The sequence below is a fragment of the Neopelma chrysocephalum genome, unplaced genomic scaffold (genome assembly GCF_003984885.1).
Source record: "Neopelma chrysocephalum unplaced genomic scaffold, ASM398488v2 Primary Assembly neopelma1_24, whole genome shotgun sequence".
NCBI lineage: Eukaryota > Metazoa > Chordata > Aves > Passeriformes > Pipridae > Neopelma > Neopelma chrysocephalum.
Window position 1 is genome coordinate 1,561,698 of NW_020897693.1, and position 12,953 is coordinate 1,574,650.

The 12,953-nt window shown below is 38.1% G+C and overlaps 1 protein-coding gene across 1 annotated transcript; it reads left to right on the plus strand.

The window, feature by feature from the left end:
* The first annotated feature begins 10,195 nt into the window (after window positions 1–10,195).
* PTH (parathyroid hormone) lies at window positions 10,196–11,581 on the plus strand. The gene is made up of 2 exons (XM_027699475.1): window positions 10,196–10,324; window positions 11,320–11,581. The coding sequence occupies exons 1-2, from the start codon at window positions 10,239–10,241 to the stop codon at window positions 11,579–11,581; spliced, it is 348 nt and encodes a 115-aa protein (XP_027555276.1). The 5' UTR covers window positions 10,196–10,238.
* Window positions 11,582–12,953: the final 1,372 nt, after the last annotated feature.

Sequence of the window (12,953 nt, forward strand, 5' to 3'; positions counted from 1 at the left end):
ATAGTTTTTCCTCTTTCTGTTTCCTCATCTGTAAAATGTGTAAAGTAATCCTTCCCTCAAAGATGGTATGAGAATGACCACGAGCAAGAGACCTGTTCAGGCATTAGTGATAACACAGCTGTAGAGCACCCTTTCCTGGAAGGATACTATTCCTCTAAGTATATCCTTAGTTTGATGAGGTCATATTTGAGCATGTGTGTCTTCAGCCCTGGCCATTCCAATGCAATGTCCTCTCTTTACATATTAGGCTGCATGGCCACTGTAGCAGGGACACATGGGATTGCTCAGCTTGAGAAGGCAGTCACTGGACATATATTTGCATGTATTAAGGACCCCTATGGTGTTCTGTTTGCAAGTGCTTCCAACACACAGCTTCACTGTAGAAGGCCCTTGGAGTTTTAGAGAGTTAGAATTTGATCCCAGAATGGCTTTTCCACTTAGCATACACCAGGTCCAGATTTGTGTACAGTGGCTCCTTTAAGGACAGATTTCAGAATTCCAGAATGAAATCTTCCCTTTAGTATACAATGCTTCTTAAATAGTGATCGTTTCCAGAGGAAGAAACACTCCTCTGGCTTCTGTTGCAACCCTAAGTTCAAGGACAGCCTTGTAAAAGTGCATCCTTCAGTTTGAATATTTGCACCCCCTCACATAACTCAGCCAAGTGCATCCAGCCTAGTGCGTCAAAATATGCCTTTTTGACCCTAACTAATTTCACTTTAAATCAGTGTTCTCATCTGATATTTTGGGCCTGCTCTTCTTTTAAATGTACTTGAATAAATATCTGCAAAGTCCAAATCCTCAGATGCTGAAAATCAGCATTGCTAATGTCAACTGAACAGCTGCTCCAGCGAGTGCTGAATGTAAACCAGAGGGGATGCACCGATTTCACAGTGGTGTGCGAAGAACCCGATTTGCAGAGTGAACGAGCGTGTTCAGAGAACAGAGTTATGCAATTCATCTATTCTGGGGATTAGCCATTCCCAAGGTTCTGAAAAAGGTAACTGGGTTGGGCTATTTATAGAGTCTGTTCCTGCAGTTACAGCACAGATGTAGCATGGAATGGAACCAGTCAGCTCGAGCCACCTTCTCTGTGCACCTTGGTGAATTTATACTCTCACAAATGTTTATACATTTCTCAGATACAATGAGATTTAGAGGTCTGGGATGCTACTGTCGCCTCAGCATCTGTTTGCACATTAGTATGCCCTATTTCCTATTAGCTTCTGACAATGCCTTTGGTTTTCAGGTCATTTGTATTACAGAGATACAGAGAGACTCCTTTTGAAGGGGTTTCCTTATGTATAAGGGAAGAGAAAGGGCATTAATCTTGGGAAAACTAATGCAATAATTGCCTAAATTATTCTGCTTTTTAATTTCACAAGGCTGCTAGGGATGGTGGCTTAGAATCCTTCCTTTGCATGATTCCCTGTTTCTAAGATGCATTTGTAGGATCACTGTAAAACTACAAAGCCCATTGTTACTCCTGCAGGATGATAATTGTGCATAAGAATCAATGAAAAACTACAATCTGTACTCACAATCCTGAGGTCATGCAGAATTGTACAGCTTACAGGAAGAGAAGGAACAGTTTACACAAGGATAGTACAGGTTTGAGCTGCTTCTTATAGATTCTGCTTTTTATATATAAATATTTGTGTATATATAGTAATTTTTATCTTTTTTTGATTATTGAAAGAATATTTGTTTGGGTAGTGAGCAGTAAGAAGAGGGCAGAGGAGACAATAGGAGGAATGGGGAAAAGCCAGTTCCTAATAGATGGGTTACCAAGAAAAAAAATCAAGTTAGGGGCAAGATTCTATAGGGATGACCATTTTAATAAGGACTAGGAACCATGGAAAATGAAGTGATTGCTTAGGCAGAATTGGTTAATTTTTACCTTCACTAGTCTATCTCATGAGATAGGGAGAAGAGGCAGCCTATGAATCGATTTCAGTGAAGGCTAAGGAAAGAACTAAACACTTTAAGATTAAAAACTTAAAAATGAGATAATCTGTATGGTTTTCTAAGAGAGGAGACTTACACATGTGATAAGGAAGACCTAAAAGAGACCCACTGATGGTTATGATGTATTGAATTAACCAAAACTCCCACTACAGGTAATAATTCTGCTCTCCTCTAGTGAAGATCACAGTACAAAAGGACAGGGGTGATGATCTGTAGAGCCAAACTCCAGCTTTTTCTTTTGAATCTCATGGACCCAACATAGAAACTGAAACATGGAGAAACAGGGAAACAAGAGCACACAACTGTTAAGCACTGAGACCCACAGAGCTGCACTGCAAAGTGCATTTTCTCATAGATTACACTGTCCAATCCAACCAGAGAACTGAATGAAGCAGAAAGCAGAACAGGGAGTGACTGGTACTCAAACTGCATATAAGGTGTTGGACTTCTCAGTGAACTAGAATCTGAGAATTACTATAAGATTTTCATGTTAGCACTGATATTTCAGGAGATTCTAGGAAGAAAAATGAGTTTTGAGAAAATTACTGGTCAACATAGAAGGATTTAAAATATGCATATAATGCAAATAAAGTGCATGTGCTAAAAATGAAGAAAATCATTAATTCAAGAATTTGATTTTGACAAATATTAGTAATCTAGGTAATAATTTAGTGAAAAGGATGGATTAAATAAAGCAGGGAAAATACAGAAAAAGTGTTATCCCTCTAGAAAATAATACAAATATATGTACAAATACATCAAGAGTTTCTTGAAGAAACTTGAGGTCAAAATATTCAACTATGGAGTTAATCTTTAATAAGTATTTGTCTAGACATTTTCATTTAAAGGGGTTTATTTTGGGGACAAGGTCTTTAATGTATAACATAAAACATTTCATTTGCTGTAATTCATAGCTCAAGTAATGAAAAGCTTCATGTAAAATATGACATATTTTTCCTCCGTAGTATCACCACTATTAGAGGGTCTGCAACATCTTGCATGTTTATATAGCATCTAGTACAATATTTTCTTTCAAAACCCAAACAATCATTTACACCAGTTCTGTATGTTTTAAAGTTTTTCAGCTGACTAGGGACTAAGATTTTACAGGGTAGTCACTGGATTGAAGGAAAGGTCTAAAATGTCATCATTCATTTGTGAACTGTACTCGCCATTCCCATGAGATTTCATCAAGCTCCAGATTGCTTACTTGGATGCTATCTGCTTATCTGCAGTGGCTGCAGAAAATATGGGAATATGAACTTGAAATGTCTTTCCAGTAGAAAGGACAGAAAAATATGTGGCTACCTGCATAAAACATGCAGACCTTCATTATTTCATCCTGCATCATCCTGAGTCTCCATGGTTATTTTATGCAGAGCTGGCACTTTCATTCTCACAATGGTTTTGTTAGGTCAAACCTAACATTTGCAGATATCCTCTGCTCCTAATATTTAATTACTCAAACCTTTTCTAGTAGATGTCTCAAATGTTTTTAAAAAGATGATTTTACAGAATGTGCACATATGTGCAGATATATCCTGAAGAAAGGGTTCCGAATCCTGAAGTCTTGAGTGAAGAGCTTCAGGCTGGGAAGAGGAATGGGAGTGGATTTTAGACTCACTCCTGTTTCAATGTTAGATGCATTTCCCTCTGGGATTGCTTGTGCTCTCAAAATCAGTCTCCTCATGTGGCTTGTCAGGGATGCCATGTTGTTTCAAGGATCACAAAAAAAGGGGCATGAGCCCTTGTTACAGCTCCAACTGCCCTGCACATCACCGAGAGGGAAAGCAAGCCTGCACAAAGCATTTAGAGCCAGTAACAGCCAACAAACATTCTGGCCTGTATATGACTATATATGTATGTGTGAATACATCTATGCATAATTCAGTTTGGTATGGATCCCAAAAGTCCTATCTTCCAACAGCAGTTCTGAGTACTGTACCAGCTTCCTATATAGTGGGAAAGGTCATGAAGTACCCTGTTGTGCATTACAGCACTGAATTCAGCAGAGCTTTGACAGCTTGGTGTTTGTGTCATGAGGGCCAAGTGATCATTGACTGTAAAATAATTTCCCAGAAATTTTAAATCCAAAGCAAAACCTGTATACTTTCATACACAATTCTATAAATACTTACATATTCAGTTAACGATTCACTAACAGAACTTTAAAAATCTGCCAATATGTACTTGTTGAAACTAACCATGGCTTTTCTTGTTGTTCAGGATGCACAACAGAATTTTTGTTACTGACCACTGAAATATGTGTCTGCAGAGAGACAGAGGTAGCTCATCTTCATGACTTCCCTTAACAGCCATTTAGCATTCCTCCAGGCTGCTCTGGGCTGTTTCACCAAGCTTCAGATTCTTCTCATGAGAGAGAGATGAGGTAAGCAGGACTCTCCGTTTGGTCTTCAAAACAGCCATGTAATGCTATGTGAAATTCAATGCAGCCATGGTATAGGGTGGCATGCAGAGAGCAAGCACTCATGCATTCCTGATCATGTCATCAAAGCCTGGCATGTCCATGACAGGTCAATAGAGAAATTCTGTGACAAACTGCACAGCTCTGTTAGATAACATGGCTAAGTTACACTGGGAGCAAAAGTGAGTGTCCATTCACATATTCTATATGTTTTATTTAACTAGTGAAAACTCTAGAAATAATCTGGATCACAATTATCGTGACACTGTTCAGTCTATCCCCCAGGAAAGCAAGTGACCTTAAAATCAGGTGGGACTAGACTGGGACTAGTCCCTAGAATCTACCAGCTTTTGTTTTCTCTCTGATCTTTTCCTCAGTGATGTTTGCATTTAACCTGTCTTTGTATAAATGTCAATAATCTAGAAACAAACATCATCGCTATGTACTTTACTCAGAAAGATAACAGGGAGGTTCAGGAACATTGTGATTCTCAGACGAAAGATTTTATGTACCCAGAGAAAAAATATACTGGCGAGCAATTATTTCCAAATGCACAGTTGCCAGTAGCTGCTAAAAACACGTTGTATGAAGCAGATTGGACACAAACTAGAACTGTGATAGGCAATCTTTTGATTTTCACAGAAGCCTCTGTGCTGTTTTTTACCTAATTGGAAACTGGCATGTGGTTGAAGCTTCATCTAGCTGCATGAACCCACAAAGCACCTGAAGATACCCAACATTGCTTACATAAATTACCAAACACGCTGCTGTGGTATTTGAAAAGCCACAACTCTCGTCAATCAAACGAGGTCCTGAAGAGTTTACTGACTGTCACTTTGGCTTTTCATTGTGTCAAGGGAGAAACATTCCTTGAACACATTTAGAAAAGTTGCCTCACCAGTCATCCAGCGTGTCACCAATTACTTTGCTCAATGACTTACTAGTGTTCTCCCAGCCACAGCCTCAGTCAGAAAGCATTTCATCTGGAACCACCCACTGGAGCAAGCAATGGGGAAAAACCCTGCTTTTGTAGATAGCACTGCAATAATCTGACTGCAGCATTGAAGCCTTAAATCTAGAGGATGAAGAATTCTGTAGGAATACACCAGGTTACATAATTAATTTGTGAAAATCTGCTTTGGTCATTTAAGACTATAATTCTAGATGGTTTTGTGTCCTCTAACCATATTCCAGTAATGTACCTCAGGGTTTGTTTAATTTTCAAGTGCAGTATAATATTTTCCCCTGACAAAATGAATAGAACATACACAAAAGTACACACAAAATTCAGAATTTTTACAATACGGTCATTGCTCACCTACCCGGCTGTAAAATCTGTCTAATTGCTTCCCCCTTGTTTTCAATCCTGGAGTCTGGTTACACTCAATGGCACAAATTCAACGTCAGTGGCACGCCACCTGCAAGCAAAGCAACGCAGATTTTTTCATGCCCAGTTGATTCAGGTATCTGTACAATCTATAAGGGAAGGTCAGGGAAGGGTAGTTTTCTGGCTCATCAAGAAAAAGTCCTCTCAGAGGAAAAGGCGGTGGTCAGCTCTTCCCTCTCACATCGTGATTCCAGCATCTTGAGTTCTTCAGCCTCATCCTCAGAAGTACCATGCCCTTGCTGGGTGTCTATAATGCCTCATGGCCCAGATAGGGCCTTTGCTGTAATAAACTCTGAAGTTTATAGTTATATTGAAAATTGTTATATTGTCTCATTTCCACTATAGCATTCCATGGGTTTAGGTGATGCTAGAAGAGGACACTTGATTCAAGTACATAGAAAAATAGTCACACGTTTGAACTACAATCTTTTAACATTATTGTACTTCAGCCTAAGTCTCATCAAAAGTTACCTCTTCCAAAGGAAAAGAAATGTCAGTATTGACAAAGCAGCATCTACACCAATAGTTTGCAATCAGCTTCTGAATTGGTTGCCTTTGTCTGGTAGGTTACTGAAACATTTGATGGTTTATATTCTCCTGACTGCTCTGTTCAGTCGTACCCACTGAGGCTCATTCTCAGCCTGCTGCTTTCAGGGTATGGAAACTCAGAATCCACTGTGTTTTCCCTCTTCTTACTCCAAGAGGAGTAAAAATTGCCTTCTGTAGGTCAGTCCTCATTTGTAGGCACTAAAAGTTCCTAAGAAACTGCAGGATTTTCCATATTTTGCTTTTGTATTTGTGTGCATGTTCTTATACCTACAAAGCATTGTGAAATGTCTTTTAATTGAGGGGATAATATTTATTTTTTCTTTCTTTTTCATGGTAGTGCCTATAAATTTGGGTAGTCTTAGGCCTCCTACTGAACAGCATTTCAGCAGTTGTTAGCCCTAGTTTCCTGGGTTCAGGTCTTCTATTAAGTAGTCCCTAAAAGTGATATGAATTTTTAAAAGGATGCCTAAGAAAGAGAAAAATTTGAATCTGAACATGAATCATCATCTGCCTGAAAAATTAAAAGAGCTCAATACCATTTTCAGCTCATCATGAAACAGTGAATACACTGTGTCCAAACAAAAGTGTACACAATTAAAATATTTGGTAAATAAAATACATTCACTTGGTCCACTATCTGTCATTTACACACTTGATAGGCCAAGTTTAGCAAATATGGATGAAATTAGGTAAGTTATTAGCAGCTGTATTTTCAAATAACATAATTTATAGATACCAGGGTTAATAATCCAAATAAAAATAAGTTACTTTTTTCCCCCTGCATATACAGCCATGCAAATGTTGAGCTGCAATGTGGAGTTTCTTTAATTGCCATCACAGCTTTTATTTTTTACATATAATGGGGCCCATATTTAAAATTTTTTAATTTTTACATCTTCACTCATCTGAGGCAAACTGCCTTTTTTTTAAAGTATCAAGTTAGGCCATCTCTGTTCAAGATTTTAGGTACAACCTGTCACTACCTTTGAATAAAAATGACAATAAAAAGAAATCAGAGTTGTTTTAAGGAGTAGGCATGCTGCAAATAAACCAGCTAAAATTACATCTTGTTTAAGGGCATCCATACTGACACACCATAGCTTGTCTGAAGTCAGGATTTTTAATTACAACATCATACTCTGGTGTTTCCTCTATATTAGTTTTATTCAAAGCTCCAGCCTGGGGTCTCTACCAGATTTACTTGGGTGTTGCAGGGGTCACAACTGCAACTCAAAGAGTAACATGGGCAACTCAAGCCTGCTAACACTCCTTTTACAATTGCTACTAATGGTTTATTGCCAGTTTTTGCTATCAGTTGTTGCCAGTTTACGAGAAATCATGATTTTTTGTTCTATACACAGACACTGGATTTTCTAACCCTTGTCCTTTAGTTCAGGCTAAAGGTTCCATATGAATGTCAGGCCTCTGTAAAAAAAACCTTCCTTGAGGATTTTGCTAGAGGTTTCACACATACTGTGGTAAAATCCAAAACATGGAGCTTTTCATTGCCACTTTCAGATCCTTTCCTGTTATGCCATGTCCATTTTTATTCACATTATAACTATGAATATCCCTTTATAATAATTTAGTCACATTTTTGCCTTCAGCTTAGTATCCCTGGTGGTCACAAGAGATACAAATCTAATAAAACATATTCCCATAAACCCCCTGCATTTGTGTGTAGGGGGAAAGGATATTGGCACCTGAGAGTATAATGCTGGAAACTATCTTTACCCTGTTTTCTTGAACTTGTCTAAGTGAATGACTTCATTACTTCTCAGTTACTCACTTTTTTATTTACTAAGGGAACCATGAGATCTCCAGAGCTTTTTTGGAGTTCCTGGTTCTTCCCTTCCTTTTCCCATGAGAATAACATCTACGCAAATCAGTATTATAAAGTGTATTTTTTTATCTCTTTATGAAATACCAGGGGAATATAAAATTAACATAAAGTATTCATGGTAAAAGCAATAATATCTTCCAAATTGTGTGCTAAAATGTGCAGATGCAAACTGGCTTTTGTTTGTGGGTTTTTGGGTTTTTTTTCTGGAAAAAGACACTGGAACTCAGAAGAAGCTCCTAATATAGGAAAAACATCTTGCAGCCAAAAATAATCTTTCTTCATGCATATGGGAAAGTACCTCTGATTTACACATTTCACTTCTTAGAACGTGGGCAGAGCTCTATAACTCTTTTCCCAGATTTCTAAAGTACTAATTTATATCACAGCTGCTTCGAATGCCTTCATTCCACCTAGCACATTTGAGGTGTTCAGGGATATTCATAGGTGCAGGTGGAACAGATCATTTGAACAACTTTTCAGTGGCACCAGCTTCTTTTTAAAAAGAGGATCCTCTATCATTCTTGGGGCTTCTGCTCCTCTCCAGTATATTCTTTTACAAAGAAACCTTGTAGCTGGCCTGAAGTGACTTTTCTTATTTCCCACGAGCATTACAGATCTTAGCTTTTCAATATTTTGTTTTAATTTTGCATTTGTAGATCACTGACCTTGCAGCCTCATCTACCTTCTTCACAGCTACCCAGGACTTTCTTTTTGCTGAGACCTCTTTCCCTGTAAATGCTAAATTAACAAAAGCATCCGAGGGTGGGTACATGAGGGTCAGGAGGAGGGTGTGTGTTGAGAGAGTGACATCAACTGAGACAATAAAAGGGCTTCCAAGTTACTTAGAAGCTCTATTTTAAAGTTACATTTAAGGGGTCCACTAAACCAATTCAGTAGTCTTTAAATATCCTTGACATCAAGAGACAGTCATCTGCCGACATACCCAAACCAGAAACCTCTTTAACATTCTATCTGGTAAGTACACTCTACTTTTTCTTTCCAAGTTCTCTGGAAGACTTATTTAGAATATTTTATCATTGATTCTTTATCATTGATTCTTTATTCATTTTACATTCGTTCCTTTCCGAACATCTTAAAAAAAGGTGAGTGTTAGTAAAATCAAAGTGTTATATTATCTGAACCAAATCTGTGAAATGAAAAAATCTGAGGCAGTGAGTTAGAAATAACTTGAAGTGAATTCATGTCCTGAATTTATAATATTGGGTTAGATGGACTGCCAGGACCACAGTCATAGTGTCATGTAAGAGACCATCCTATAAATGCTTTTCTGACCTAAGTAAAGCTGCAGAAACTATTGCAAAAACGGTACTGTGGAGTTTTATATTTCTTAAGTTTCAGTTATTCTGTATCAAGTTTCTTAAGCTGTAACAAAAAAATGCCTTTTCTGACTGCCAATACTGAAAATCCAAACTGGAAACTGATACTGGAACTCTGTCATCTCTGCCTGTTGTAGCATCATCAGCAATAAATATTTTCCAAATATATTTCAAATGGCAGTTTTGCTGATGATGTGCAAATCAGAGGGGAATTCATACTGGCAATGCAGGATTTCCCTGAAAAAAATGAGGGGCTTAATTCTGATTTCTTTTATGCAACTAAACAGGGAATGACAGAACTCAGTAGAGTTATGCCTCTGCAAAATTGTCGAGTTTCAGCCTCTTCATTCTAAAGAATGTGCAAAAGAAATAGATAAAAGAACAGAAGTTTTTACTTGCATAGTTATATACAAGTATTTCACAGTACTTGAAGGCTATAAAGGAGTAATAATATAGTAGTAGTATTAATAATATTGGAAGAACATGGTGCTTTTCAACCAATTATGCAAGAGATAGGCACCTAGAGGAGGATGATGATGATCATGATGGAGGGCATCTAAGTTTATAGAGTTGCTTAGGAGGTAAGTTGGAACTAAATTCTTCATTTGCATTCCTAACCCATTTCACAAAAAAGCTATTTTTTCAAAAACGATGGCTTTCTTTGGATTTGAGAGGAATTACTTGAAACACAGATTTACACATGTATTAATTTCTATCTTTGTAGACAAAATGACTTCTATAAAAACCCTGGCCCGGACTGCAATCCTCTTATACACCATATGCTTTCTTACAAACTCTGATGGGAGACCAATGGTGTAAGTACATTGTTATACACAGGAGGGCTTTGGCTGTTCTTTAAGTCTTCTCTTTGGAATATCATTGGGTGAGCTGCATCCCTTGGGGGTCCACACAGGAAGGCATCTTTTGTACTGGGTGAGGTTCTAGCTGGAACTCACACTTAGACACCAACAGCAACCAATTGAGACTCAAATCCACAGGCAATCATTTTTCCTTAGCTCTAATGATCACAGAAAACTGCCACTGAATAAATGCCATAGTTTGGTTGATCTAATTGACCTAGTATCACATAAGCCCTAAGCTCATCTACAACAGCTAAATTAAATGATAAATACACAGTCAAACAGGATTGTCACAAAACCTGACTATTCCCATTTTTGATGCCCTCTCACTAATATATCACCATATACCCTCCCTCTCTTCTCTAGGTAACAAACCAAGCAAAATCTGTTTTTTGAAAGATCCAGTCAAATTGATTTGACTTTCACTTGTTCAAATACAAATTCTAGTTACTTTGTTTTCTTTTGTGGGCTTTTTGTAATTAGTGATTCAGAATAGAATTTGTCACCATCCTACTGGTACCATGACAGATATTAATACTATAACTGAATATTTGGGTGGGAGGTTTTGATTTACTGGACTCTTTAATCATGCTGTTATTTTACCTTCTGCTTCTCTCATTCTAAGCCACTTGACTGATTTTCTTACCAGCCCTTGACTGAAAAAAAAATAGCACATAAACCAAAATTTTCAACCATTATACTAGGTGGCAACTAGGCTTGCTAACTACATTTTAAATAAAATTTAAAAATTCCCCAGAAAAATGCCCAGACACCTGCAAACTAGGGAGTCTGGAACAACATTTTTCTATCCCTTACAAATCAGAGAGGCAGCTTCTACAGCTCTGCATTGCGATACCTCACAAAAGTTCCCAAACCCAGGTCATTGAGCGAGGATCTGGAATTCAAGAAGGGCCACCACGAGTCTCTCTCTTCGCTCTTCTTTCCTGCAGGAAAAGATCAGTGAGTGAGATGCAGCTGATGCATAACCTTGGGGAGCACCGACACGCTGTGGAGAGACAGGACTGGCTCCAGATGAAGCTGCAGGACGTGCACAGTGCCCTGGAGGATGCCCGGACCCAGAGGCCTCGCAGCAAGGATGACATTGTCCTGGGCCGGAGGCTGCTCCCGGAGCACTTGAGGGCAGCCATGCAGAAGAAATCTGTGGATCTGGACAAAGCTTACATGGATGTCCTCTTTAAAACAAAGCCATAAGGAAAAAGGCCAGAGCATTGTGTCTGTCCACGTGAGCACGTGTCTGTATATCACTGATCAAGTAGGGCGTTTCATTGTTATTTATTCAAACTGCAGTAAGGATTGAAGGCTCCGCTCAAGGTTGAGTTAGACATCTCACAACCAAATAATAAAATGTATTTACGGTCTACCCAGGACTATTGCTGCTAATTTCTGGGTATCTTTTGGCTAATGTATCTTATAAATTGCCAGCATAAAAGACAGAAAGAAGCTCAAAACAGCAAGAAAGTTGAAAGATCATTTAAGACCTGTTCTACAACTCTTACATGGGCAGCATTTGTAGGTAATCACTAGGACTGCTTGTGCTGTTAACCAGCAGTGAATAAATTCAGTGGAGTCTGTCTGCAGAATAGGGCACCCTTTTGCCCAGAGTTAAATTCTATTTGACTTTGTACTAATGAAAATATGTAAACTTAAACTCACTTTGATTTTCAGAAGGAGGCCTAAAATCAGATGAACATTAATTACATAGCAAAAGCTGCATGATAATAACTCAGGATTAAAGAGTGCAAACATAAAATAAAATAAAGTAGGAAGACAAAGCTTAAAAGTAGAATGGGATAAAATTAAAACCAAATATGAGATATGAAGGTTTAATTTTGCAAAATACTGAATCGAAGGAAAGGTTTGATTACCTTCCCATCCAAAAAATTACAACCTATAATTAACTGCAGAAACAGCAGGAGCAGAGATGGTAGCATGTATGCAAGCACAGCCCTAACTATAGAACTGGGAATTGATTCTATACCAGACAATTACAACTGAAACAAAAATCTTACAATATAATTTTTTTGTCCCTCATTTTCTCTATAAACTATATATCTCCGAATTCCTGTATAATATGTTAGGCCTCATGTATAAGTAATTTTTGTTCATGAGAGCAGTGGCTCTCATAAATAAAATCACTCATTTCCCTATGCAATTTTTTTGTAGAATTAGGATCTCAGGTTTCCAAGTCTCCAAAACGAGAAACATTAACATGCAGAAATCATGCTGAGAGAGGAGCCATGATCTGTAATACATTCAAACCCTAAGCAAGGCTCAGAAAGAAATGGATGGGAAAAAAATCAATTATGGCAGTAATATAAAAAAAGCAGCAACTACAAAATTATTTTGCATGGTATAGGCACAGATGTGTTTAGGATCCTCAGTCAGTTCTGAAGAATAAGGAAGTTTTCTCAGCAGGAAGAATGGTGGGTGCCTCCAAACTCGCCGGAGCTCAAACCCGGTTTAATTGCTGCTCTAAGCCGAAGTGGCTGCGTTTATGTTCCCATGTCGATCCTTATTTGTTTGTTTGATGTCTAGCACACCTTGGGGAGCCCAGTAAAAACCT